The 25,146-nt window shown below is 49.0% G+C and overlaps 1 protein-coding gene across 3 annotated transcripts in view; it reads left to right on the forward strand.

The window, feature by feature from the left end:
* Positions 1-25,146, forward strand: part of LOC111139116 (myotubularin related protein 1) — a 57,297-nt gene that overhangs the window by 15,750 nt on the left and 16,401 nt on the right. For 2 of the 3 annotated variants that reach the window (XM_022491268.1, XM_022491266.1), the window contains 9 exons: positions 5,351-5,426; positions 7,743-7,837; positions 8,152-8,259; positions 10,742-10,843; positions 11,154-11,237; positions 12,275-12,424; positions 13,295-13,483; positions 21,510-21,695; positions 22,085-22,291. In XM_022491268.1, coding sequence (XP_022346976.1) covers positions 5,381-5,426; positions 7,743-7,837; positions 8,152-8,259; positions 10,742-10,843; positions 11,154-11,237; positions 12,275-12,424; positions 13,295-13,483; positions 21,510-21,695; positions 22,085-22,291 — 1,167 coding nt within the window. In that variant the 5' untranslated portion in view covers positions 5,351-5,380. Of the gene's footprint in view, positions 1-1,598; positions 1,650-5,350; positions 5,427-7,742; positions 7,838-8,151; positions 8,260-10,741; positions 10,844-11,153; positions 11,238-12,274; positions 12,425-13,294; positions 13,484-21,509; positions 21,696-22,084; positions 22,292-25,146 lie in introns of all 3 variants that reach the window. The other variant, XM_022491267.1, reaches the window with a different exon arrangement.

Genomic DNA, 25,146 nt, shown 5'->3' on the forward strand with positions numbered 1-25,146 from the left:
GTAGCTTTTACGAGAAGTGGATTGTCGCTTGCTTTTTCCTCATGATTTTCCTTCCCTTTATTTCAGAATATGCATAAAGCGAGACAAAGATTGGTAATGTGCATGCGTTTGAACCTGAGCGTCAGATGTTTGAGAATGAACCGATAGCCATTCAATGAAAATAATGTGGATTTTAACAGAATAATGACTTGAGTTTAAAATGGTTAATCATACTGAAGCCAGCGAAGTAGTACAAAAAAAATCAAATTCTTGTCATCCCAGTTGCTTTATCTCTGTTTAATCTTTGTTTTCACCATGTTTCCTTTTGCTCGTGAGAATCATTTTCTTTCACTGATTCACATTGTTAAATATCAGTGTTTGACTTCCCATTTGCATGGACTTCAAACTAGTGTGTGGCTTTTTGTCGTTTTAGTCATTCATTTTTCTGTTCTTCAAAATTTTTATCAAAGAATGATTCCATTTTCTTTGTATTTAAGAAATGAAAATTTCAAAAACAGTTGCATTTTAAAAATTTAAAAATTACCCTCCTTTGAAGGGTAGCAGTACCAACTTTGTAGTTGGCCAATCTGATGATAAATCATGATGATGTATCTCACCATATTGGTAAAAATGAAAGGTGAGAAATAGTTCTTTTAAAGCTTTGCTACTTCTTCACTGATTGCCTTTTTAAGAAATATAGTCGTGGGAACCAAAGTTTCATGAAGAAAAAAATGTATCTATGCCAGATTTTAATATTTGCAGCCCCAGAGAGCTGATAGAACTTTTAAAAGGGGTTATCATCTTGTTGTCTTCAGCATTTATGTTCTTTGTACCACCTGCTGAACCAAAAGTCCAATTTTTAAAGTTTCGGAAATGAATTGATTCTCTGAAGAGGTTAAATTAAGCACAGGATACCTTTAAAGAGATTGGGAACACTTAAAGATATGTGACCCTTTAGCTGTTTCTTTGAAGCACATTGATACTGTAATTAGAAACCTTTAATACAGTCTTGATTCATAAAGCACATTTGTTTAGCACTAATTTACAGACTGTATGTATATGTATGTCTCCAGCATGTGATGTTTGCATGCGCATGTGTGTGGAAAGCTTGTTAATACTAGTGGACTTGAGCCCTGAACAATAGTTCTGTAGAGTATGAGAGTACTTACTGCGTTTAAAATCCATGTCAATGGACTGCCTTTGTATTTTGGCTTGGTTTTGCCCTTTACTTAGTTACCATGGGGTGCTTTATGTTCTATGAGCATATTATGTGTCTGTTATTTTGTTTCTTTGCCATATGCTATAGTATTGCTTGATTTAGAAAAGACCATACATTCTTTGAAATCCATGATGTTTGTTTGCTTTTCATTTTTCTGCCCCAACACAAACACAGACTAGATACTCCATTTTAGGCCGAGGATGCTATAGATGGCCAACACATTATTTCCTTAACTCCAAGGGGGAAAATGTTGTGATTTGCAAAGCCGTGAAAGGTGTGTCAACTTTTACATGCTTAGTGTCTCTTTAAAAAAGAACTTCTGTCCTTTCACCTGTCTGTTTGCACGTGTTTCTCTTTCTCCTCTTTGCCTTTTCTTGTCCGTGCACCTGGTGCTGTGCAGGAGATTCAGGAAGAACACAATGGCTACCCTTCTGAAGCCGAAGCTGATCAGGTGGCAAGTTCTACGTGTTCGTCTGTTTGTAGCTACAGATCATGCATTTAGAAGCCATTTCATACTGGATTTCTAGATGATAAGCAAATGCTTTTCCACTACAGTAGTGCTCTCCTGTCCAAGTTTGGTAGATTCCATTATGACATTATTTGCAAAAATTGGTTTATCCAACATTTTGTCAACCAGAAATTTGTTCATCTGTGCTTCTCAGTCTTCCCAGATAGGGTCAGCTGTGAGGTACGGAGTCTTGGTCACACTAGGACTCTGAAATGCCTTTGTAGAGATTGAGAGGGGACAGATGCATATGCTAAGGGTGCTCCTTGAGGGTGCAGACTTGGCTTTATTCAAATTTGCATGGTCGATGCCCAATGTAGTACCTGGTACCTTGTAGGTATTTGCAGAATGAGTCCGTATGGTTTATATTTACTAATCAGAAGAAAAAAAAAACATGCATCAAGATTCCTGAGTGCTTACTCTTTGCTCAGTTCCTCAAGACCCTCTGGAGTCTTTCAAAGCAGCAGAACTTTCTTCGAAGCTTAGTTAGAATCTCCATATGTGAAAGCACTTAGAAGAGCAGCTCCAGGGAAGTGTGGCCAGCGACCCCCATGCTCAGCTGTGCCTTTGCCCAGCCCACCCTCCTTTGGTGACCCTGGAAGCACCTTGGAGAGCCTAGTTTGAAAACCACTGTTTTTGGCATGCCACCATTACAGAAACTGTCCACCCAGCAGCTTTGATTCATGATGAGGAAAGTAGCAGAGAGGCCAGGGCCATCTGGTGGGCTGGAGTCCTCGGGGACAGATTCACAGAGCTGCTGGGCCTTCCATTGGGCTTTCAGGGTCACTGGAACAGGATTTGGATGAGATCTCCACAGGGAATTCCTCAACTGGGCAACACGTGGAGCAGAGACACCAAGAGGAATGGGTGTGTTCATGAGATCAAATTTTGTCCACAAGAATATTCCATTCTTTGATTATACTGTACATGGGTTGGATAAATCAAGGGTCAAATCATGTCTTGTGCAACTTGGTAGTTGCAGTCAAAGTTTAATGTAGCACAAGTGTGAGTCCCATTTCCTAACAACCAGCTTTAATAAGGGAATCTACTGTACTTACAAAATAACGAGCCTTTAGAAACCGTTCTCTTGAATTCCTATGCTAAATGTGTTTCCTGTACAAAATCAAAGTTTTCTGCCAAAATCAGAAGCAGTGGGATCATTTGTTTTGTTCTGATAGTTGCTTTTCCATCACTTCTAAAGCATGTCCCAGATTAAATTATGATTAGTGAAAGGTTTGTCTCACTATGTCTCACCAGCACATTCATGCCTCATATAAATGCACAGATATTTCAAGCCAAATTTAACATGACTATCAGAAGAGACATGTTTGATCTTCAGCTTCAGTCTTCAGAGCCCTATACATTCTCAGAATGGTCCCAGTCACTGGTGTCTCCCGTCCTGTGTTGAGGACTTGAGAGTGTTTGATGTGGCTCACTGTAAAGCTTAAAGGGACTCGCATTCCACCCCCCTCTTCTCTCCCTGCTCCCCTTCAGGCTCAGTTGATTAGAACAGCTTGCTTTAATGCATATATCTTGAAATAACCTATCCCCATTTATTTTTAAATATAAGTTAAGGAATTTAGGTCTATATATGATAATATTTAACCACTAAAATAAGCTTAAATGATATAATATTTGAAGTAACTGTAAACTGAGATATTGATTGAACTAGCTTCCTCACTTTGTAACTATATTATAAAATTATTCACTGGTTCAGGCAAAAGAAAGCAGAACTTCAAAGCTTCTGAGGTTGGTGATATTGTTAGTATATCTAAAACTGGACAGTTAGAAGTATAAATATTGGCTTATGCTTTATTGATAAAAGATGTTTCCAAATCAGATATGAGTATAAAAATGAATCCATTAATAATTCTCCATTGACCCTTAACGGTTCTCTATGTCCCTAAAAATTTTGGCTGAAGTGTTTTAAAAACCAATCTGGACCAAAACATCAAACTGAGTAAAATTGTTCAGAGGTAACAATGAACCCTTAATCTGTATTATTTAATCACGTATCTTGATAAGGAGGATGGACCACATCATTTTGTACCCTCCCTGTAGAACAGACACACCCCAACCAACATTTAGCATGGAATTTGCTTTTCGTATTTTGACCTTTTTCCTTTCTTTGTTTTATAACAATGATAAAACTATGATATATAGGGTTTTTAAATTGACCTCTAAGTCCCATTAACAAAACATATTGGAGTATTCTTCTTGTAACTATGCAAAAAATTAGTTTTGAATTTTCAATAATCTAGAGTTACCATGTTCAGTAATTTAGAATTATAAGTTCTAATCTGTTTTAAATATTTTGCTTCACAAAATATTATGAAAACATAGTATTGTCTGACCTGTTTTCTGCCAAACACGAGTGGCCTCTCGATGTTAATTATTTTCTGGAGAAAGCAGGCCTGATCAAATTGGTATGGGAAATGTGGCGTACTCTAGCGCCCTCTTGCTGATTTGGTGTCCATGAATATGCTACAGACTTTTTCTCACTATAATGAGAAAACACACCACAGTTTAGCTTTTCTTTCACCCAGCATTATCCAAATTTGACCCAAAAAAAAAGACCTATTCACATCTCTTGGGAATCTAATGCTCTATGAAACAGCTTGGGAATTGCTGGGGTTTTGAACACCTTATTCTTATTCGTGACACATGATGTCAAAGATGCCGAGGAGAAAGTGACCAGTTTCCTTGGCAGCATGTCACAGGGTGGCAGTAACTTGGAATAGGCCCCAAGTTCAGGCTCCGTAACTTTGTGGTTCGCACGCCATTTTCTCAGCTCTCCTGAGCTATCTGGCACTATATCCAATGGAACTCACAGGAAGCTGGCTACTGGGCAGCAGGGCCAGTCTGGACACTTGCAAGTGTGGGCATGTGTCTCTGCAGCCATCCAAGACATCGTTTTCCTGGTATCATTGTAGCCAGGAAACCTGAGAAGTCATCAGCGATTTGCTTGGTGAGCGTGGACTCGGCGCAGAGCGAATTGGTCTGGGGGAAGCCCAAGGAACACACCCTGCGCCACAGTAGTGATGGGCGCACTCCTGTCTGCCAGTCCAGAGCACCCTCTCTCGTGGCCTGGAGGGGATGCCCACTGACAAGCCCCCTCCCTGCTCCCCCACCCTGACGCTTTGTGCACACACGCAGGTAGCTGGGCTGCAGTACAGAAGCCTAGGGCTTTCCTTAGAATGTCACTGCCGTTGAGACCCCTCTCTGGTTACTTCCATTAGAGTTTGGGGTTTCCCACACTAGACAGTGCTTACAGCCAGCTAAGCTTCTCCATCTAATGTTGATTTCACCTGTGTTCGTTTCATGCTCAGAAGGTAACCTTTTTCTGACCTTCCAAATTCTGTAGGCAACTTGTAATAGCTGTCTGTATGGTGATTACAGTATCTATCTGTCATGTCAAGCCATTTCTGTATTAATGCTTTCTAACTGTGGATTTAAATATGTGTAACAATTTGCTAGAAAATGCAGCATGGTGTCCTGTGATGCTGAGCTTTGAGATTGTCTTGTAGGGGGAGGGGGCATCGAGTTTGCACGCTTCTGTAGCCATGTAGCAAAAGCACAGAACACCACGGTTCTTCCCAGGTATGCAGTAGGAAAGTGAGATTTACTCCTGTTTGGTTTTTTGCCAGGCCCTAAGAGATGGAAATAAGCTGGCACAGATGGAAGAAACGCCACTTTTTCCAGGAGAATCCATCAAGGCCACTGGTAAGTTTAATGAGTACACTGTGCGTATTGAGAGCCATAAAACGAAATGGCATTTTACTTGCGAGCATGGGTGAGGTATGTGCTGGAGATCAGCCCAACCAATTTAATGAGGGGACAAGTGGACTAGGTCTGTTCATTCTTCTTAATGTCATCATGACCTTAAGAGGTAGAGACTACATAGAGCCACTCTAAGTTCCAGTGGAGTGTTTGGCGGCATCACCAACAGAAGAGGGCCGACTTCTCCTGAGGAACTGAAGGCTGGTTAGACTCACTGTAACGTAGTGCTTCGTTGCAACTTCATCGTAATGCACAACTTCGTTGTAATGTAATGCTTCGTTGGAATCCTTCGCTATAAGAATATATTGACAGAAGATCCACGTCACATCGTAATAACAGTTTTGAGAACTTGGCAAAAGAATTTCGGTGGCTTATGAGATTCTAGAAAGTACAGTGGGAGCACAAGAGAAAGAGCATGTGTTCCTACTCTGCGCTGTAAGGGCAGTGGCACGAGTAGAGTACCCCCATCCCCTCTGGACCGCCAGGCATTTCCCAGGTAGTCTACCACACTGTGAGCAGACGGGAGGGCAGCTGGGTGTGACCTTTTCATCTCACCACTGCGGGGCTTGGGCTGGCCAGTCTGGTTCACTAGACAGAGTGTTGCCTTCTACCCTCATGGCTCCCTCCCAAAGATGTGTGCTTGGTCTCAGTATAATCATCTCGTGTTGGGAATGTTTGAGGGGCACCTGGGTGGCATAGTCGGTTAAACATCTGACTGTTGGTTTTGGCTTGGGTTGTGATCTCACGGTTGTGATTTTAGGGTCATGAGATTGAGCCCCATGTCAGGCTCAGAGCGGAGTCTGCTTGTCCCTCTCCCCCAACCTTGCTCTCTCACTCTCTGAAATAAATAAATAAATCTTTAAAAAAAAAGAATGTTTGAGTAGCTGGGCTCTCCCAGGGCCTCCAAACGATACTGCTACTGAGTATCCTGGTCTGTGGCTCTGGACCCTGCTTATCCCACCGGTGGTCTTGAAACTTTCTTTCTTTCTTTCTTACCTTCCTCTTTCCTTTCTTTCTTTTCTAACTAATTTATATTTTCTACAGTGTTATAGAAGTGTAATCATTGAGTGTTTTCTTCTTTTGTCTAGGTCCTTCCACTCCGCATGATTATTTTGATATCCATGTTGTGAAATGGGTCAACAGTCATTCCTTTTTCCTGCTGAACAGTGTCCTGTAGTGTGGCTACACTACAGTTTGCTTACGCATTCATCTGTTGGTAGATATTTGGGCCACTTCTACTTGTTGGCTATTGCAAACAAAGCTGCTGTGAACCTTCACGAATCAGTCTTCCCTGGTCTCAGGTCCTGTCATCCTTGCTGCACCCTTTGACCCATCCATACTAATCTCCCACAACTCTGCGCTCTCTCCCCCCCGCTTCTTCCTCCCCATCCTGCCTCACCCCTCTGCTTCCCTGCTGAGCTAAGTGGGTCCTTTTCTGAGCTCTTACTGTGCCCACAGGGTTACGTTAGCATTTGTGAGGCTAGCCTACAATGGTGATTTTCTGTGTGGTGCCTCTCCTAGGGCTTGGCTTCTTATGAGCAGGAACTGTGCCCGGTTCTCCCTAGAACCCCAGCAATAGAAGCTGCTTGGTACATACTGAGCTATAGAAAAGTTTAATGGAAGTGTTTTGAGAACTTGGTTGGATGACAACTGTAGGGCCTTTAATCGTCCCCCTCGGAATCCCCGATAGCTGTACGCACTCCCGCTATTCCGGTGTGGTGGCACTTAGAGAAGACGGCGGAGCTGTGGCATCTTTGTGATGGGGGGAGCTTCTTAACTCGCACTGGACGCTCGTACATGGTTGATAGTGATACTAAATATGTTGATATTAACAATAAGAAAATGAAAATTGACATGGAGGCTGATAAGGAGTTGGAAGCAGAGAAGTCGTTTTCCATGCCCCCGAGGTGGTTTGGAGGTGCGTTCGCTTTCATTAGGGGCAGCCGAGGGTCTTCAGAGTTTGATTACTGTGTTTTTGAACATGATGAATTTATTGCGCAGGGAAAATGTTAACTACCTGGAAAACAATGACAAAATGTAAGTTATTATGAAGCCCTTTACTTAAGACCCCACTAAGTAGCAAATCAGAATTGTTTTACAAAACCCAGTTTTCTTAGAAGACTACCTGTGTCTTTAATGTGATTAAAAAATGTAAAACTCCTAGAAAACTGGAATCACAAGTGTCTATATTTGGAAACTCAAGATTCATTGACACACAAGTCTGGCAGAAGTTGCTACTTGGATTTTTTTTTCTTTCAGTGAAAGATGTCATGTACATCTGCCCATTTATGGGCGCGGTAAGTGGAACCCTGACCGTGACGGACTTCAAGATGTACTTCAAGAATGTAGAGAGGGTAAGTTTTTAGAGGGGTATTTTATTTTTAAAATCACTTTAGAACACAGTCAATGATAAAGAAGAAAGCAGAAAGAACCCTCAAATCCCATCACTCTGAGGGAATGGGGTGAGTTTTAAGATGTACACATTTGGAAATAGATTTTGACATCAGCTTCATAAAGCATGTTATAAATCAGACTTCGGTTCTGTAGTTGGGACAAAGGGGAAATGTGAAATAAATGTGTGTTTTCACCCAGAGAAGACTTCAAATATGAAAGATATGAAAGCTCTGCTGACTGACACTGATAGGCCTTCGTTAATTTGTAAACCCAGGACCCGAATTTTGTCCTCGATGTTCCCCTTGGCGTGATCAGCAGAGTTGAGAAGATTGGTGCGCAGAGCCACGGGGACAATTCCTGCGGGATAGAGATCGTGTGCAAGGTATGGTGCGAAGCCGGGTGGGACTGCCGTGGTAGTCGGCGCGGGGCTTTCACTGACGTGCCCACCACGGTCTTGGGGCAGCGAGAATCACCGGGGGTGTCAGTAAGTCACATGGTTTCAGGACAGAGGCCGCTTCAAATCTTGTATCAGCTAATTCATACCACTCTGGAAGCTGTTGAGGTAAACCTCTTGTCCTCTATCGAAGTAGTCTAATAAACATGGACCTAGAACCTCGGTGTTCATGTTATTTGTTATATTTCAGAGAAACCAAGTGAAAAGCAGAGATCAGAAGTTTGTTTTTTTTTTTTTTTTTCCAGTTTGTTGTTTTAACACGACCCTTCAGAATAGTGGATGGTCAGAGACTTTCTGAAGAGAAAGCAATAGTCTACAAATTCTGTGATTAAAAACTCAATGTCAGGATTTTATGTTTGGTTTCCTCTGCTTCCTCCAGTGGGGAGTAGAAATGTGTGTGATGCTTTTAATGCTGACTAGTCATTTAAGAAACACTTTATCCAGTGTGTCTTATTCCCAGAGACCTTACCTCACGGGGTACACTTTACTCATGACCCTCAAGTCCCGGGAAGGAGAGTCCGTGCAGAATTGCTAGGGTCCCTTCCACGGTCAGGGTTTGGATTCCTGCCGGTCTGTATGCTTTGATCACACCTCTCGAGACAGGTCCCTCTGGTTGACCCCAGACCGTAGTTGAACCCACTTTTTTTCAAAGAATACTTTACTCTTGCAGATCGTGAATTTGCTGGCATCCTAGACTCCCTGTGGGTGCCTCAAGGCAGTGCTGTCCTGCCACAAACTGCGTCCGTCCTCCTCGGGCCAGGGTTCCCCATGCCGAGCTGTGTGAAGCAGTCTTGGGGCTTAAAGCAGAGGGGTGATTTGACAAGTCCTGCAGTTTGGGAACTTGACCTTTCCATTCTTAGAACTCGCTGGTAACGTCCCATCATTCTTAGGATAGAGGGAAAGACTCACCAAATGCCCGTGTGTCTGAGCCAGTTGACGGCCCCGTGTGGCTTCGCCTCCGGCCACCTTCCCCACATTCTTGCTAGTCCGGTTCCTTCGGCTGCGCTGACTCACCTTGTGCCACCCACCCCTGCTATGGAGTCTTTTCACCTGCTCTCTCCTTTGCTTAGAATGATTTCATTCTCAGCAATCCTAAATAGCAAGTGAGCTCAATCAGCTACCAAGGTGTGCGTGCATGTGTGTGTGTATGCGTGTATAGAGTCGCTTGGAGGGAGGGCACACGGGAAAGTGACACTGCCTAAGCAGTTGTCCTGGGGCTGCCGTGCGTAGATGTTTTTATATTCCCGGTGAGCATTTGCTGATAGTGGTTTTAAAATGTTTTCCAGCCAAGCATGCTAGGGCCACACTCCTAGCCCTCTCAGCTCATGCCTGAGAACCTTGCAAGGGGTAAGGTTTGGTTTCTTTTAACAGGTCGTACACAAGGTACCAAGAAGGTACAAAAGGGGTGTGTAGAGCAGAGTAAGTCTGTGTCTGCCCAGCCCCCGGCCACCTCGTTCCTCTCCAGGCAGGTGCCCGCTTTTGCCAATTGCCGTGCACATGCTGGGCGTGCAAGCGTGTCTGTGTGGTCTTCACAAACACAGGTGGTAGTGTATTGCCTAGCCACCCCCCACCCCGCCCCAAACATCTGTCTCGGAAGTCCTTGGTATCAGTGCAGAAATGCTGCTGCATTCTGATGGCGCTCCGCGCTCCAGCCTCCGGTGATGGCCACTTCAGTCATTTCCATTCTTCTCTGTGATAAATAATATTGCAACAGTAACTTTGCCGCTGCCTGAATTGCTCTTGCTTTAATCTGTTTGTGGTCATTTTTATCTTCAAATTTCGTGTCACATTAAAGAAGCATGAGACTTTTGTGTTTAACTAGCGGCGCAGGTTTAAAAAGGTCAGATAGCAGGAGCAGGGAACCTGCCTCTCCCTCTCCCACTCCCCCTGCTTGTGGTCCCTCTTTCACTGTCTCTCCTGTCAAATAAATAAAATCTTTAAAAAAAAAAAAAAGAAAAGAAACTGGTTTTGGGAAACAGCACTGAATTTCTGTAAGGAGTGTACTGAGGGACGCAGTCTGCGTGACACAGAGTCCTTGCTGTGAGCCCAGAGAGGAAGCTCTGTCGCAGTTCCGTTCTGTGGATGCTGCAAGGTCTGCAGTTGACTCTTCGGGCAGCTTAAAGCTCGCAGCTGCTCCTGTGTGCACCTCTAGCAGTCAGTGCACATCTTCTCGGTACTAACCTTCTCGCTTCCACCTGAGGAGTTCCTTCCCTAGCGCGTCCCCTTTGTTCCAGGTTCCTCAATGGCTGTTATCTTGTTGGAGGTGCTTTTGGTAATTGTCTTTTGTTAGTAGAAGCAATCTATAACATAAGAAATGAATACAGATATTTCATTTATCTCTTTATAACATGTCTGCCTCACAGATACTCAGTAAATGTTCAATAAATGAGTTTTGCTAATTCTTTAATAGGATATGAGGAACTTGCGACTTGCTTATAAGCAGGAAGAACAGAGTAAACTTGGGATATTTGAAAACCTCAACAAACTTGCATTTCCTCTTTCCAATGGGCAGGCAAGTACACCAAAATAAACATTTTTTGTATGCCTTTGTGGGGGGGGGGCAAAAGTCATGTTTAATTATTCCTTTTTTCCAGAGGTTTCCTTTATCTCTTTCCTCTCTCTTTGTGACTAATATTAAGATGTTTAAAATTTGTCCATTCTTTGTAATGATTAAGGAAAGTGCCGGTTTGTTGCTTCAAAATATACAGGTTAAATAGAAGTCTTACTATATTTAGCTCATGGCTGAATGAAAAGCTTTAACATTGGGCATATGATGTAGCAAAGGAGCACTAACATGTGTATTTTGTGGTTTTTGTATCCAGACACTCTTTGCATTCAGCTACAAAGAAAAATTTCCCATGAATGGGTGGAAAGTTTATGATCCTGTATCTGAATACAAGAGACAGGTAAAGTAAGGTCCTGATCAAACCGAAAATAGTGGGTTGAGCATCTTTCTCTTTTCTGACAGGGTAGATATATGGTAGAGAAGAAACCATTTGAAACCAGTTGTGTGTAGGTATGACTTACGTAGCTTGTACGTTCTTCACCCTGGGATGCCCCATTGTCCCAAGGCCAGCCCTTTGATGCTGTTGCTGCTCAGCCTTTTTCCAGAGGGCAAGTGGAGTATGAGCACAAGGGTTTAAAAAGCAGATCAACCAGATGGTTTTTATTAAATATTCTGGTGATGAGTTGATGAGTAAGGATCAAAACCAATGGCCTGAATTAGATTAAGTGTATGGGAAGACTACATCAGCCTGGTGTGGTGTTCCTGTGCTTAGAAAGTCTTCAGTGCATTGTCAGGTTCAAGACATTCCAATAAGATACTGTTTTCATGACATTTGATCTTTGTCTCCACTGTATGTTCGGTTGATACTGCTTTCTGTAAATGTTTGCAGAAAGTTTCTGTGTCTCCAAAAGCTCCATCCTCGGGAGCTTTGGACTATCAGTCTGCTATCGCTCAGTCAGCCTTGCTTCGCTGCCACCAACAAGCAAACAAACAGAAAGACAGGTGATTAAATGGGCAATAAAGGATCTATGAATAAAATTATAAATTCTAGTGGAAGAAAAGCATACAATAAAGAAGTTCTAGATATCCGACTTCTACCTTTTGAATAAAGACAAAAAATTTTAAAAAATAACGCTCATTGCAATACTGTGCTCATTCTTTATAGAAAACACAGCAAGAAATGTACAGGATTGGGATTCTAGTGTGTGATATTTACCATTTTAAAATACGTTTGAAAAGTCTTCTGCTTCATTAAATTTTTAAAAATGGGTAAGAAATAGGTTTTGTTAGATAAACATATATTTAAACTTTTGAGTAGCAGTGAACGACAAATTATGAATGGATTTTAGGAGAAAATAAAAAATGGATGTGGTTCCCAGTTAGTACTTTCTGAAAATGCGAAAGTTTGCTCCCCTGCCCTTCTCTAACACCCTGCAGGGCTTGCCAAACGAGAGCTGGAAAATATCGAAAGTGAACAGTAACTATGAGCTCTGTGACACCTACCCTGCTGTCATTGTTGTGCCAACTAGTGTGAAAGATGATGACCTTTCAAAAGTGGCAGCCTTCCGAGCAAAAGGCAGAGTCCCGGTAAGTGATAAACATCGTCCCTTAGGCAGAAACCCAGACTGTAACTAGATCTAATGTGGAAAGGAGCAAGACAGAAAAAACTCTAGCGAACAAAACAGAAAGTAGAAAAATAGGCCTAAAACCCTCCACAGGCAACGGGGACCACCAGGGAGCAGCAAGAGAGGGCGCGCGGCCGCCGCATTCATGGCGCCCTTCGCTGGTTTCGTCAGGGTGTCTTAGAGCCAAGATACTCGCTCAGACGCCGAGCGGGACGTGGCGCCACCACCCGGAGCAGCGTAGCGGCCGGCAGGGGCACAAGTGTTTTCTCTCGGGGGACAGCCGCACACGCGCGCTCTGAGGACTGTGAACGAGCGCGTCCCCCCGTGGCACCCACCGTGCGCAGGGGCCGTGGGCGTCGGAGAGCCGAGAGGACGCTCCGGCAGGACCCCCCGTCTTCCGGCCGCCTGAGGACCCCGGGAGGTTTGGGAGCCCGGCTTGCGGCCTCGTCAGAGCCTGTCCTCGCTTCGCCCTCATCCTGCCCCGCATGTGAGCGGGGAGATGCAAGTTGTTTTAAAATGAGGAGACAGAACGAGTCGTTCAGATAGAAGTGGGGCTGGACATTAGTCGACTTTGACTTAGTTTCTGTTTTCCTTTGAGTCACAGAATTTGAGAGGTGGGAGGGGATTCTTGGAGCTTACCTAGTCAGACTTCTTCCCACCTGACGCCGCGGGGTTCCAGAGCCACCGTCGTGCGGCGATTGGTTTCAGCCGTCGCCTTGGAGGAGCGTGTGCGGATGAAGCCGTGCTTGGAAAGACAGTTATTTTTACTGCCTGGCAATCAGGGCACGGCATTTTAGGAGCCATACTAATGTTTGTTGCTTACAAACGCTAGGTTTTGTCGTGGATCCATCCAGAAAGTCAGGCAACGATTACCCGTTGCAGCCAGCCACTGGTGGGTCCCAACGACAGACGCTGCAAAGAAGACGAAAAATACTTGCAGACGATCATGGACGCCAACGCGCAGTCCCACAAGCTTATCATCTTCGATGCCCGGCAGAACAGCGTCGCCGACACGAACAAGGTACGTTCTCAGTGGCGCTACGGAAGCAGCAGCTCTCCTGTCACGCGCTGGCCGTGAGTTGTCACGCAGACCGGGGATTGCTCCCTCCGGAAGGGGGTGTCTCTGAGCAGCCCCCGGCTGTGCCTCGCTGGCCCATGGCCCGTGCGGCCGTGTGCGGCGTCTCTCTCATTGCTTCTGCGCCATCCTGTTTGCTGAATTGATTCAGCAAAGACCCAGAGAGAATTAGCCCCTAAAGAATCGAGTAAGACTTTTACTGAAATGATCGTGAGGCCCTTGGAAGTCCCTTTAACTTGAGACCTGGGGTGATTCCTTGATGAATTCCTGTCCGGTCTGAAGCTCTGTCAGAGCGGAGTCAGCTGTGCGAAAGCGGGCCGCGTGCAGAGTTGCCCCGAATCGCTTGCAGGAGTGTCCTCTGCAGACACCTCCCGTTGAGCCCCGCCCGCCGAGGGGGACGGGACCCTTCACACGGGGCCCCAGCGAAGAGGCCACGCCTCCAGCACCCACTCTCCGCGTCGGAAAATCCTTTCCGACAGTGCGTTCCTGCAGGCGTGCATCTGGCAGTCGGAGGACCTGGCCCTCTCTGTGAGTCATTCACAGATCAGGAAGTTGGTGGCAGCCCTTCCCACCTCATGCTTACTGGTAAAATGACACTTGGGTCACAAACAGGTAATGCGCGCCTACTGGGGCCAGGTGGCTCCCTACTTGGGAGACATACCAAGACAGATATGGTGAGGTGTGCTCCTGCGGGACGTGTGGGCCCAGCATGCCGGGGGAGCCAGGAGAGGGCCTGGCGCCGGCAAGGCCTCACGGAGGAGGTGGCGTTAGAGCTGGCCGTGGATGCGGAGCAGGAGGGGACGGGCCCGGGCGTCCAACAGTGGGCCAGAATGGTAAGACTCGCAGGGCTGTGGTCGCCGAGCGCGTGGCCGTCTGTGGCTCTCGGCAGCTTGTGCCTCTCCCTTCCGTGCTGACTAGCCCGTCGCTGAGTGCGGTGTCCGGTAAAGCCGGCCTCCTGCTGCCCCCACCTCCCTCCTGAGAGACGCCGTCACCTTCCATTCCAGAGAGCACACCAGCCACCAGCCACGCCATTTCCCCTCGCTCCCTGGGTACTTGCTGTGTGTCACGTCTCTGGGGAGGGACACACGGAGCAGCAGTCACGCAGTCTGCCACGTGGCCACCCAGTGTGGCATGGGGGAACACAGCGCGTGCTCTGAGAGTAGAAGGGGCCTGCTTACTTGCTCCGTGACCCTGGGCAGTGGCTCCATCTCTCTAGACCACAATTGCCATGACAGCACGTCTGCTTCCCAGAGCGGGTGTGAAGGTCATACTGTCCCAGAGAAAGCATTTGGTTCACAGTCCATGTCCTCACTCCTGAGCCCAGAGTGAATGGCTCTGTCCACGTGACCATCATGACATCTCACCGCCTGGGTCCCTCTCTCTGACCTGGCCAGCTCTGCCTCCTTCACTAGTTCCTACCCCTACCCCAACCTCCAAATGGTGGTGCTCCCTGAACTCCATCTGGGCGCTTCTTTTGTAATTTGTACCGCCTCCCTGGCCATCTCCCCCGATGCCATGACTCCAGACACTGTCTGCCTTGTGAGTCTGATACCCGAGTTTCCATTTCACCCTGATCCCTCTGGAAGTTGAGGCCAAGTTTCCATCCTGTGCTCAGGTTGACATCTCTGTTCAGCTCTCTCCCACGTAGTGACCTCCATGTATCCAATCCAGCCCGCAAGGCAGGGCAGCGAGAACTTAGGCTTCATAACAAGTCTCGCTTGGGTTTTCCTCCAGGCTCTGTCCTTGCTGCTCTGCCGCACCTGAGCAGGTTACTGACCTCTCCGTGAGCCTCAGGTGCCTCTTCCGTAAGATGGGTGGTAGCAGCGTGCGGCGTAGAGAGGTGACACCTGAGAAGAGTGGGTGTCCTGGCCACGGCACATGATGCTGTTAGCTCACCACCCAGGTGGTCTGGCCGGGGCAGTGACTGGTGGTGCCAGTTACGGAGACGGGGAGGACATGGGCAGGATAGGAGTTTCCTGAGGCCCTGTACAAATTACCACAAACCAGGTGGCTTAAAACAACACATATTTATTGTCTCACAGTTCAGGAGGCCAGAAGTCTGAACTCGGCCCAGGTTGTGCTCCCTCCACAGGCTTCAGGGGAGACTCTGTTCCTTGCCACTCCTAGCTCCTGCTGGCCGCTCTATGCGCAGAGCCGCGCATGCGGGTCTCCCCCTCTGCCTTCCCGTGGCCTTCTCCTCTACGCATCTGTGTCTTCCCTCCTCTCTTCTAAGGATGCCCATGACGGCATTCAGGGCTTGCCCGACGTAATTCAGGTTGGTCTCTTCATCTCAAGATCCTTGACTCGATGACCTCTGCAAAGACCCTTTTTCCTAAAAAGGTCACATTCACAGTCACCAAGATCTGCTGTAGGTCTCTTGGGGTGGGGCGCTGTTTTTCAGCCTGCCACGGGGCGTCCTTCTCACTTAGTTCCCCATGTTCCCAGCTGGTGGGTCCTTAACCCCGTGAGTCCTTCTGCTTCTCTGCGTACTTCCTGTCACCACCGCAGCACTGTCCCAGAGAAGGAAGATGCGTGAGAAGAGCCGCAGCCGGACGTCCTACTGGCAGGGGCAGCTCTGCGTGTGCTCGCACGTGAAGGAGGCAGAAGCAGGACACTGAACTGCACGTCCAGAATGGTTTCGTCTGTCGTGCTGTCATGTCTAGGAACCAGGCAGGGGTGTTTTTCCCTGTTGTGTCTAGGAACCAGGCAGGGGTGTTTTTCCCTGTTAGCTCTTCTATATGTGACACCTCGTCTGCAACTGGAGACCCTTTACTTCTTCCTTTCCAATCTGGATGCCTTTTATTTCTTCCCCTTGGCTAATTTCCTGTCAGAAACCTCTAGTACCATGTTGAATAGAAGCAGGGGAAATAGTCATCCTTGTCCTGTTCCCAGTTTGGGGGGGAAAGCTTGTAGTTCTTCATCACTGGGTATATTAGCTGTGGGCTCTTCATACATGGCCTTGTCAGGCTAAGGAAATTACTTTCTGTTGTTGGTTTTTTGAGTGGTTTTATCATGGAAGGACATTAGATTTTTTTTTAAAGATTTTATTTATTTATTGAACAGAGAGAGAGAGAAACCACAAGTAGGCAGAGAGGCAGACAGAGAGAGAGGGGGAAGCAGGCTCCCCTATGAGCAGAGAGCCTGATGCGGGCGGGGCTTGATCCCAAGACCCTGGGATCATGACCTGAGACGAAGGCAGAGGCTTAACCCACTGAGCCACCCAGGTGCCCCGGGCATTAGATTTTTGAAGGCCTTTTCTGTATCAGTTGAGATGATCATGTGTTTCTTTTCTCCTTCATTCTGCTAATGTGGTGCATTTCACTGACTGATTTTTGTATATCGGCCACTGTAGTGGGTTGCATAGTGTCTCCCAGAAATTCATATCCATCTGGAACCTCAGAAGATGACCTTATTCGGGAATAGGGCCTTTGCAGATGTAATCAGTGAAGAGGCGGTCATCCTGGAGTAGGGTGGGCCCTCAGTCCCGTGACTGGGGTCCTCAGAAGAAGGCCATGGAGAGATGCAGACCGAGGGAAGGTGGCCTGAGTTGGGGAGCTAAGGCTCTGGAGCTCAGAGAAAGTTCGGGTTGTTGGCTGAGATGGAGCCCAGTGGCATGCTGGGTGGTGGTTGCAGGTCGGGGGCGGGCAGGGGCAAGGCCGCCAAAGGGGTCCAAGTCGCGTAAGCCATCTGTGGAAGGCAGGAAAGGAACCCACTGAAGGAAGGGGTGCGTGGTGGCAGGAGACCCCGAAGAGGGGGAGGGGTCCTTGATGCCAGGCGAGTAGGAGCGTCTCACAGGAGAACTGGGTGGGAGAGGTGTCTTAGTCGAGCTGCTCCAACAAAGTATCAGTATCAGTATCAACAGACATTTATTTCTCACAGCTCTGGATGATGGGAAGCCCAAGGTCAGGGTCACAGCAGATCCTGTGTCTGGCTTGTGGCCAGCCATCTTCTTACCGTGTCTTTACACTGCCGAGAGCAGGAGGCCGCTGTCTTCTGTCTCTTCTTAGAAGGGTGCTCATGCCACCACGAGGGCTCCACCCTCCTGACCTCCCCGCCAAATGGCCGCAGCTTCTGACATCATCTTTTTGAGGATAAGGTCTTTGACATGTGAATTTTGTGGGGACGAAAATGTGCAGTCCCTACAGGAGAGGTGTGTGCACTTTGGATTCAGAGAGCGTGGGGATCCTGTCCTGCCCCTTGGTACCTCTGGCCCTTGGGAGTTGCCCGCCCTCCAGGAGGCTTCCGCTCTCTCACCTGGGAACCCCCCTGCCGCCAGCGACTGGCCGACTGATGGGCCGATGGCCTGCCAGGCCTTCCCCAGGCACACAACAGCTGCTGTGACACCAGGAAAACTGGAGTCCATCCTTCGGCCGCTGCTCCCTGGGGGTGTTTGCATCTCTTTCTCCCACGAGGGTTGGGGATTAGCATTAATTGAGAAAACTGATTTTACTTAGTTAATTTAATTAGCATTTAATCTGCACAGCGGCCCTGTGAAGCTCTTGCAGGTGGGATGGGTGGGGGGCCAAGAGAAGGTGGTGGGGCTGGGATTTCAAATCCGTTTTCCTTGACACCAGAGCCTGTGCCTTTCACTCCTGCCTGCGGCACCAGCATCTTCGCTGCATGCTTTGGTGGTTTTTTATGAAAATATAATTCTGCCACAGAGGCAGGACTGTGCTCTGGGCGGCTTTGTCGGTGGTGCGTGTTGCAGTTTCACTGACGTGGAAGCGTGTCCTAGAATTCCATGGGGTGACCCGAAGTAAAGCCGGAGTTCAAGTACACCCACTGCCCGTTCGTTCAAGTACACCCGGTCACACTGGCCACTTGCGGACGTTCCCTCCTGCGTCGCGCCCGCCGCTGGGTGCCGGTGACGGGGCTCTCAGCCGCACGCAGCCCACTCCTCCCCAGAACCACTTCCCAGCTGAGTGCTAGATGTAGCCTGGGTTCTCGGCCCATGGCCTGTCCTCTGTGCTTGGGGGCCCGGGCCCCAGGCACCCCCACCCCTGGCTCCCTGTGCTCCTGCCGGTCCTAGCCTCCTGCCACCGTCCTGCCTGATGCCCCCCAGCCGACAGCTCGGCTCAGTTCCATTCTCCTGCCTCCTCAGCGCCCCGGGCTGCTGAATGTTTCCTGAGGACGGAGGGCTCGCAGCACGTGGGCTGGAGCCACTCTGGACTTGTGCTGGAATTCTCCAGCCTCAGCTGGGCCCTCAGTGGTGCTTGCAAGTCCCTCCTCCCCAGCCCCAGGCTCCCAGAGGCCACTTGGGCCCCTTTATGACTTTTTTCTAATGTGCGAGCCGGCCCCAACCCCTCCATCATGGGCCCTGACCTCGCCTGTCTGCGCGGAGGACAGAGCAACCCTCAGCCGCCAGACCTGGAAGCCACCTCGTGCCGCCGTCTGTAACCCTCCTGCCGGCCATAAGCAAGCGCCCCTTCCAGCCACGGTCATCGCTCCTGTGCAGCTGGCCCGGTCGTTGTCCTGCCCCTTCCCGATGGGCCTCTGGGAGCGCCCCCCACTCGCTGGGTCTGCGCGCCTTCGAGGCCCGCCTGGCCCACGCGGCTGCCCCGTGCCTACTGGCCCGGAGTACAGCTGTGTTCTTCAGTTCTTTCCGTTGACTTCCCAAGCTTCAGGTAGTTCGGTACTCTTTCCTTTTCAAAAAGCCTTTTCCTTTTTTTCTTTTTCCTCTCTTCTCTGGCGGCTCTTCTCAGTCTCCTTTGGTTTCTGTGTCTTACATGTTGGCCTTTTCCAGGCTTCCGGCCTCCGCTTCTCTCCTGGCTCACCTGCCGACCTTGAGCATGGTATGCCCGACCTCTGTAGTCTGATTTCCTCCAGAGGCCAGTGACTTTGTCTTGGTAGCCACGGCCCAGACCTGGCTCTGAGCTCCTGACCCGCTGCAGGCAGACCTCTGCGCTTACATTCCTCCCAGGCACCTTGCGCTCACTACGGCAAAAGCGGAGTCCTCTGTTCCCTCTGCGCGCATCTGTATCTCAGCAAAGGATACCGCTGCCTCTTGGGGTGCCTGGCCTGGCCTGGAATCCTGGGTGTCACTGTGCTACCTACTTCCGTTGCCCCACTCAGCCACCAAGTGTTGCCCCTTATAGCTCCAGTCCGCCGTGTCTGTCTGTCCTGCTGCCTCTACCATGATTCTCTCAGCCAGATGAGTGCCCATCTCTGAGGTTGCACCCTCCTCCGGGCCCTTCCGCCCAGCACAGCCGTGGTGATGCCTCAGCGCAAGTCCGATGGCGCCGTCGCCACACTCGTCTGTGCTCTGGCCCCCTCCCTGCACCTGCACATCCAGCCCTGGGCCACCATCTGGCCGCCTCTCCTCGGCTCAGCTGCTCGCCTGCCTCTCAGCGAGCCGCGTCCTTGCCCGTGTCTGGGAAGCTACACACCATGGCCCCTCTGCCCTGTGTTCTTGACCTTCCTCCCCACGGCAGAGCTTTCCTGACGGGCGTTCTCTTCTCACGCAGATGTCTGTTCTGTCCCTCTGGCAGCCTCCCAGGCCTGGCCATGTGCCCCCAGTGCACCCTGTGCTCTCCAGCAGAGGACTTGCCTCCCTCACCCCGCGCTGCACACGTCCCTCTCCTCACCCGTCTACCCCACCAGACTGGGAGTGCCTTGAGGACCAGGGTCTCCACTTGTCACCCCAGTATTTAGCTCAGGGCTGAGCATTAATATCCACGTGCTAAGCGGTTGGAGACAGAATGAAGGATGTGGTCTTTGGGTTCACAGATACATTTATTATGTTTTTGGAGATAAAATTCATATGACATTAATCTGTCTATGTTATCTGTCCCAAAGTTTATGACTAGGTGACTTCTGGTATATTCACAGTGTTGTGCAGCAACCCCCTCTAACTCCAGAATGCTTTCATGGCCCCAAATAGAAACCCTGTGCCCACTGGCAGCTGCTGCCCATTCTCGCCCCTCCCCCTCTAGCTCCCACCAACCACTAATTTACTTTCTGTCTGTATAGATTTCCTTGTTCTGGACTTTCATGCAATGGAATCATACAACATACAGTCTCTGGGGCCTGGATTTTCTCCCTCAGTGTGATGTTTCTAAGGTTCACTCCTATGGCAGCGTGTCCCAGCAGTCACTTCCTTTGACTGCAGAATGTTCCACTGTGTGGAGAGAGCACGTTTTGTTTGTCCACTCGTCTACTGCTGGGCAAGTGGGTTCCTTCCTTGGCTATGGCAAATCATGCTGCTGTGGTCTTTTCATTTGCATTTTATTTTACTGAAATTGCTTAAACCTCCTTGTTTGGGATTTACAGATAGTTTATTATACAAAAATTTTTGTGGCAGTACAACTGTTTCTGTTCAGACAGATGGCACTAGCAGAACCTTTAAAAATCTAACTTGCCTTGAGTAAGATCCAGTTGTTAAAGGTTCAAAACCTGATGATGAGTGCTGGAGAATTGTTAGGGGTTGAATTATGTCTCCATAAATAACTATGCCGAAGACCTAACTCCTGGTAGATGAGTGAACTGTGGCCTCATTTTGAAATAAGGTCTTTATAGATGTAATCCAGTTACAATGAGGTCCTATTGAATTAGGGTGGGCTGTAATCCAGTCTGACTCGGGTCCTTAGAAGGAGAGAAGAGGCAGACATGAGGTGAAGGCCATGGGATGATGAGGCAGAGATCTGAGTGATGTGTCTGTAAACCAGGACCACTTGGGGGCTACCAGAAGCTTGAAGAAGCAAAGACGAGTCCTCCCCAAGGGGCTTCTGAGGGAGCATGGCCCTGCCAGTACCCTGATTTTGGCTCCAGAACTGTGAGGGGACATTTCTGTTGCTTTAAGCTGCTTACTGTGTGGTGCTTTGTGACAGGAGCTGGGGGCGAGTCCTCCAAGGGTCAGGAGGGTTATTTTACACGGAAGGGCCTATTGCGTCCTTAACAGTCTCCTTCTGATAACACCAGAAACAGTGGAAGTGTGAACCCAGACACAGCGCTATATGTGTTTTGTTTCTCACAGGCCAAGGGCGGAGGGTACGAAAGTGAAAGCGCTTACCCCAACGCGGAGCTTGTGTTCTTGGAGATCCACAACATCCACGTGATGAGAGAGTCCCTGCGCAAACTGAAGGAGGTCGTGTACCCTTCCATTGATGAGGCACGGTGGCTCTCCAGCGTGGACGGGACGCACTGGCTGGAGTATATAAGGGTGAGGAGGGCTGGTCCTTGGCATGCTTCCCGGTGCAGATCTCCCGCGCACCTGCCGTAGACCTGTGCATCCGTGCGGTTTCCCAACACTGTGCAGAAGCGCATCTTTGCAGTGCAGGCAGCATTCAGACTGTGGTCTCTGTTGAGGGACATGCTTGCCTCAGTCCGGTTTGGAACGTACCTTGTGGCCCAGTAGTAAGCGAGCGCACTTGGCGTCGTCATTTTCCTTGGTGTAACGCGTCCCCGCCCCCAGCGCTGATGTCTCCGAGTCGCCTCACTGGACTGCATTGTTTGGTTTATTGACCTGAACTTCTAACATTCTCCGCAGAACTGTTTTTGCTGTCCTAGAAAGTAAACGTTGCCTGCTCTAACGTGCCTTCTTTCCCGAAGATGCTTCTTGCTGGGGCAGTAAGGATCGCCGATAAGATAGAGTCTGGGAAAACGTCGGTGGTGGTGCACTGCAGCGATGGCTGGGACCGGACCGCCCAGCTGACATCTCTGGCGATGCTGATGTTGGACAGTTACTACCGCACCATTAAAGGCTTCGAGGCGCTCATAGAAAAGGAGTGGATAAGCTTCGGACATAGGTTTGCGCTGGTAAGCTGAGACCGTGAGGTGAATTCCTGACTTGTTTTGTTCTAGCCTGTGCATGTGTGTGTCACATACAATGCGCACACACACACATGCGCACGCGCACGCGCTTTCTGCTCTGTGTCAGACCTGAATCGCCATAATAGAATTCCGTGGACCTCAGCATGGTATGTTTTTGGTAGGGCACTCTTTTTTTTTTTTTCAAATTTTTTTTTTAGTGTATGTATCTTTTTAAATAAATAAGGTAAAATTCATATAACAGAATTAACCATCTTTTTTTAAAAAGATTTTTATTTATTTATTTGCCATAGAGAGAGAAGCGAGAGTGAGCACAGGCAGACAGAGTGGCAGGCAGAGGCAGAGGGAGAAGCAGGCTCCCTGCCGAGCAAGGAGCCCGATGTGGGACTCGATACCAGGACGCTGGGATCATGACTTGAGCCAAAGGCAGCTGCTTAACCAACTGAGCCACCCAGGCGTCCCCAGAATTAACCATCTTAAGGCATATAGTTCGGTGACATTTAGTGCATTCACAATGTTGTACCGGCACCAGTTCTGTCTAGTTCCAGAACATTTCTCCGCCCCCCAAAAGGAAACCCTGTACCCATTAAGTAGTCCTTCCTCATCTCCCCCTCCTCCAGCCCCTGACAGTCACTAACCTGCTTTCTGTCTTTCTCAAGTTGCCTGTTCTAGGTGCCTCCTGTAAATGGAATCATAGCATTTGTCTCTCTGTGACTGGCTTATTTCTCTAAACACAGTTTTTAAGGTTTATCCATTACATAGCGTATATAAAAACTTAGTTCTTTTTCATACCTGACCAGTATTCCCTTTGCTTATCCATTCCTGTTGGTGGACACTTGGATTATTCCCACCAGTTGGCTCTTGTGACTAATGCTGCTGCGAACGTTGGCATACCAGTTTTTGCCACACAGACTACCGCAAACCGAGGAGCCTAGCCAATAACAATATATAGTCTCCCAGTTCTGGAGCCTGGATGTCCAAGATCCACGTGCTGGCAGGGTTGGTCTGTCCTGAACCGTGTCTTCTCGGCTCGTGCATGGCCGCCTTCTCCCCCTGTGCTCATACGGCCTTTCCTCTGGGTGCACCTCCTTGGTGCCTCTTGCGTTCGAATTTCTTCTCCTTGAAAGGATACCGGTCAGGCTGGAGTAGGGCCCAGCCTCCCATCTTCCTTCTAATCACCTCTCATAGACCCCATCTCCGAATGTAGTCCCTTTCCGAGGCCCTGGGGGTCAGGGCTCCAGCGTAGGGATTGGGGCAGTTCAGACTGCGATGGCCGCTTTCGCACTGGGGACACCCGTAGGAGTGGGGTCACTGGGTCACCTGGCGGCCGCTCTCGGGCTGCTATTTGTTTAGTCTGAGTGGCTGTTCGTTCCGGCTCTTCCCCAGTCATTGAGCCACTGGGGCTTCGTCTTAACTGTGCGCGGCACCGGAATATGCCTGAAGCCTCATTCAGACCTGCTCAGAGCAGGAGGACAGGCCATGGGTGTGGGGGTGCTTCTGTGGCTCCCGCCATGGCGGTCCCGAGTACATCGGCCGTGAGGAGAGCCTGTGAGCCACATGCCCTTCAGGGGCCGTTGTCCGAGCCGCCCCTGCACCTCGATGTCCTTCCCGGAGGTGGAGCATTGTGCTGTGGAGGTGAGTCTGTCCGTGTCAGGCGTTTGGGCCTGGACTCTGAGGAAGGGCTAGGCTCAGTGAGGAGGAGGGCCTGAGTACTTCATGCTGTTGCTTCTTCCCTTGGCTTCTAGGTCTGCACAGCCTTTTGAATTTCCTCCTATCTTCTAGTCCTCCCTCTCTCCCCGACTTCTTCGTGTTGGGGTGCTCCAGGGCTCAGTCGGCAGATTGCGCCTCTTCTCTGTGCTTAACACCGTAGTGATCTCGACTGGTCCCATGTCTTTAAACGCGTTCAAATCTGTCTCAGTGCCACTGATGCCCCCTTCGTTCCGGCCTGCCCATCTCCCTTGGGGCTGTGATGGCAGCCTCCTAACTAGTTTCTCTGTCACCTGTCCCCTTCCAATCCATTGTCCTCGCTGCAGCCAGGCGGAGCGTTCCAAGAAGCAGATCTCATGCTGCGCAGAACCCTCTGAGCTTTCCTGTGGCCCACGCGGTTGTGGGCAAATTCCTCAACTCAACATTTGAAGCCCTCGGTCATCTGGACTAGTCCACCTTTCCAGCCTTGTCTCGCCTCCCTCCTCTTGCCTCATGCCCAGCTGCCTCCGGTGCTGTTGGTATCCCCTACCGTGTTCCCACTGCTTCTACTGCAGTGCCCCCCTGGCCAGCCAGGAAGCAGGTATCTCCCTCTGTCCGTGAAGGTTTATCCGAAACGAGACCTCCTCCTCCATGACTGTGACTCGCGGGGTTTGCCTTCCCTGCTCCCTCTGCCCCGTCCAAGGTTGGCTCTTGTTCGTTTGCGGCCCCGCCATACCCATTCCAGACTTGGAAGCCCTGGGCACGTTTCAGTGCCTTTGTTGTTTACTGGTCTCCCACGACTACACTGCAAGTGAATTATTTATTCAGCACGGGTACTGTGTCTCGTTTGTCTTGGTACCTCAGGTGTGTAGCCAAGAGTATGGCCTCTGTGGGACAGCACCACATGTCCCCAAACTCCCAAGGGCCAGGCAAGATGCCTTGCGTACACCAGCGGAATTCAGTGAGCTGCTGTTAAAAGAATGAATCTTAAATTGCTAGCGGCTGTGCAAAACCATTCCCAAGGTGCCTTAAACACTGAAGAGCAGGTTCTACAGATTATCTTGTAAAGGGGAAGTGCAGAGATAAGGCCACTTCTGCAGCTGCTGTGGAAAACAGTAGGGCAGTTCCTCAAACCATTAAAAATAGAGCCGCCCTGT

The sequence above is a fragment of the Enhydra lutris genome, unplaced genomic scaffold, assembly GCF_002288905.1.
Source record: "Enhydra lutris kenyoni isolate GAN:26980312 unplaced genomic scaffold, ASM228890v2 scaffoldscaffold96, whole genome shotgun sequence".
NCBI lineage: Eukaryota > Metazoa > Chordata > Mammalia > Carnivora > Mustelidae > Enhydra > Enhydra lutris.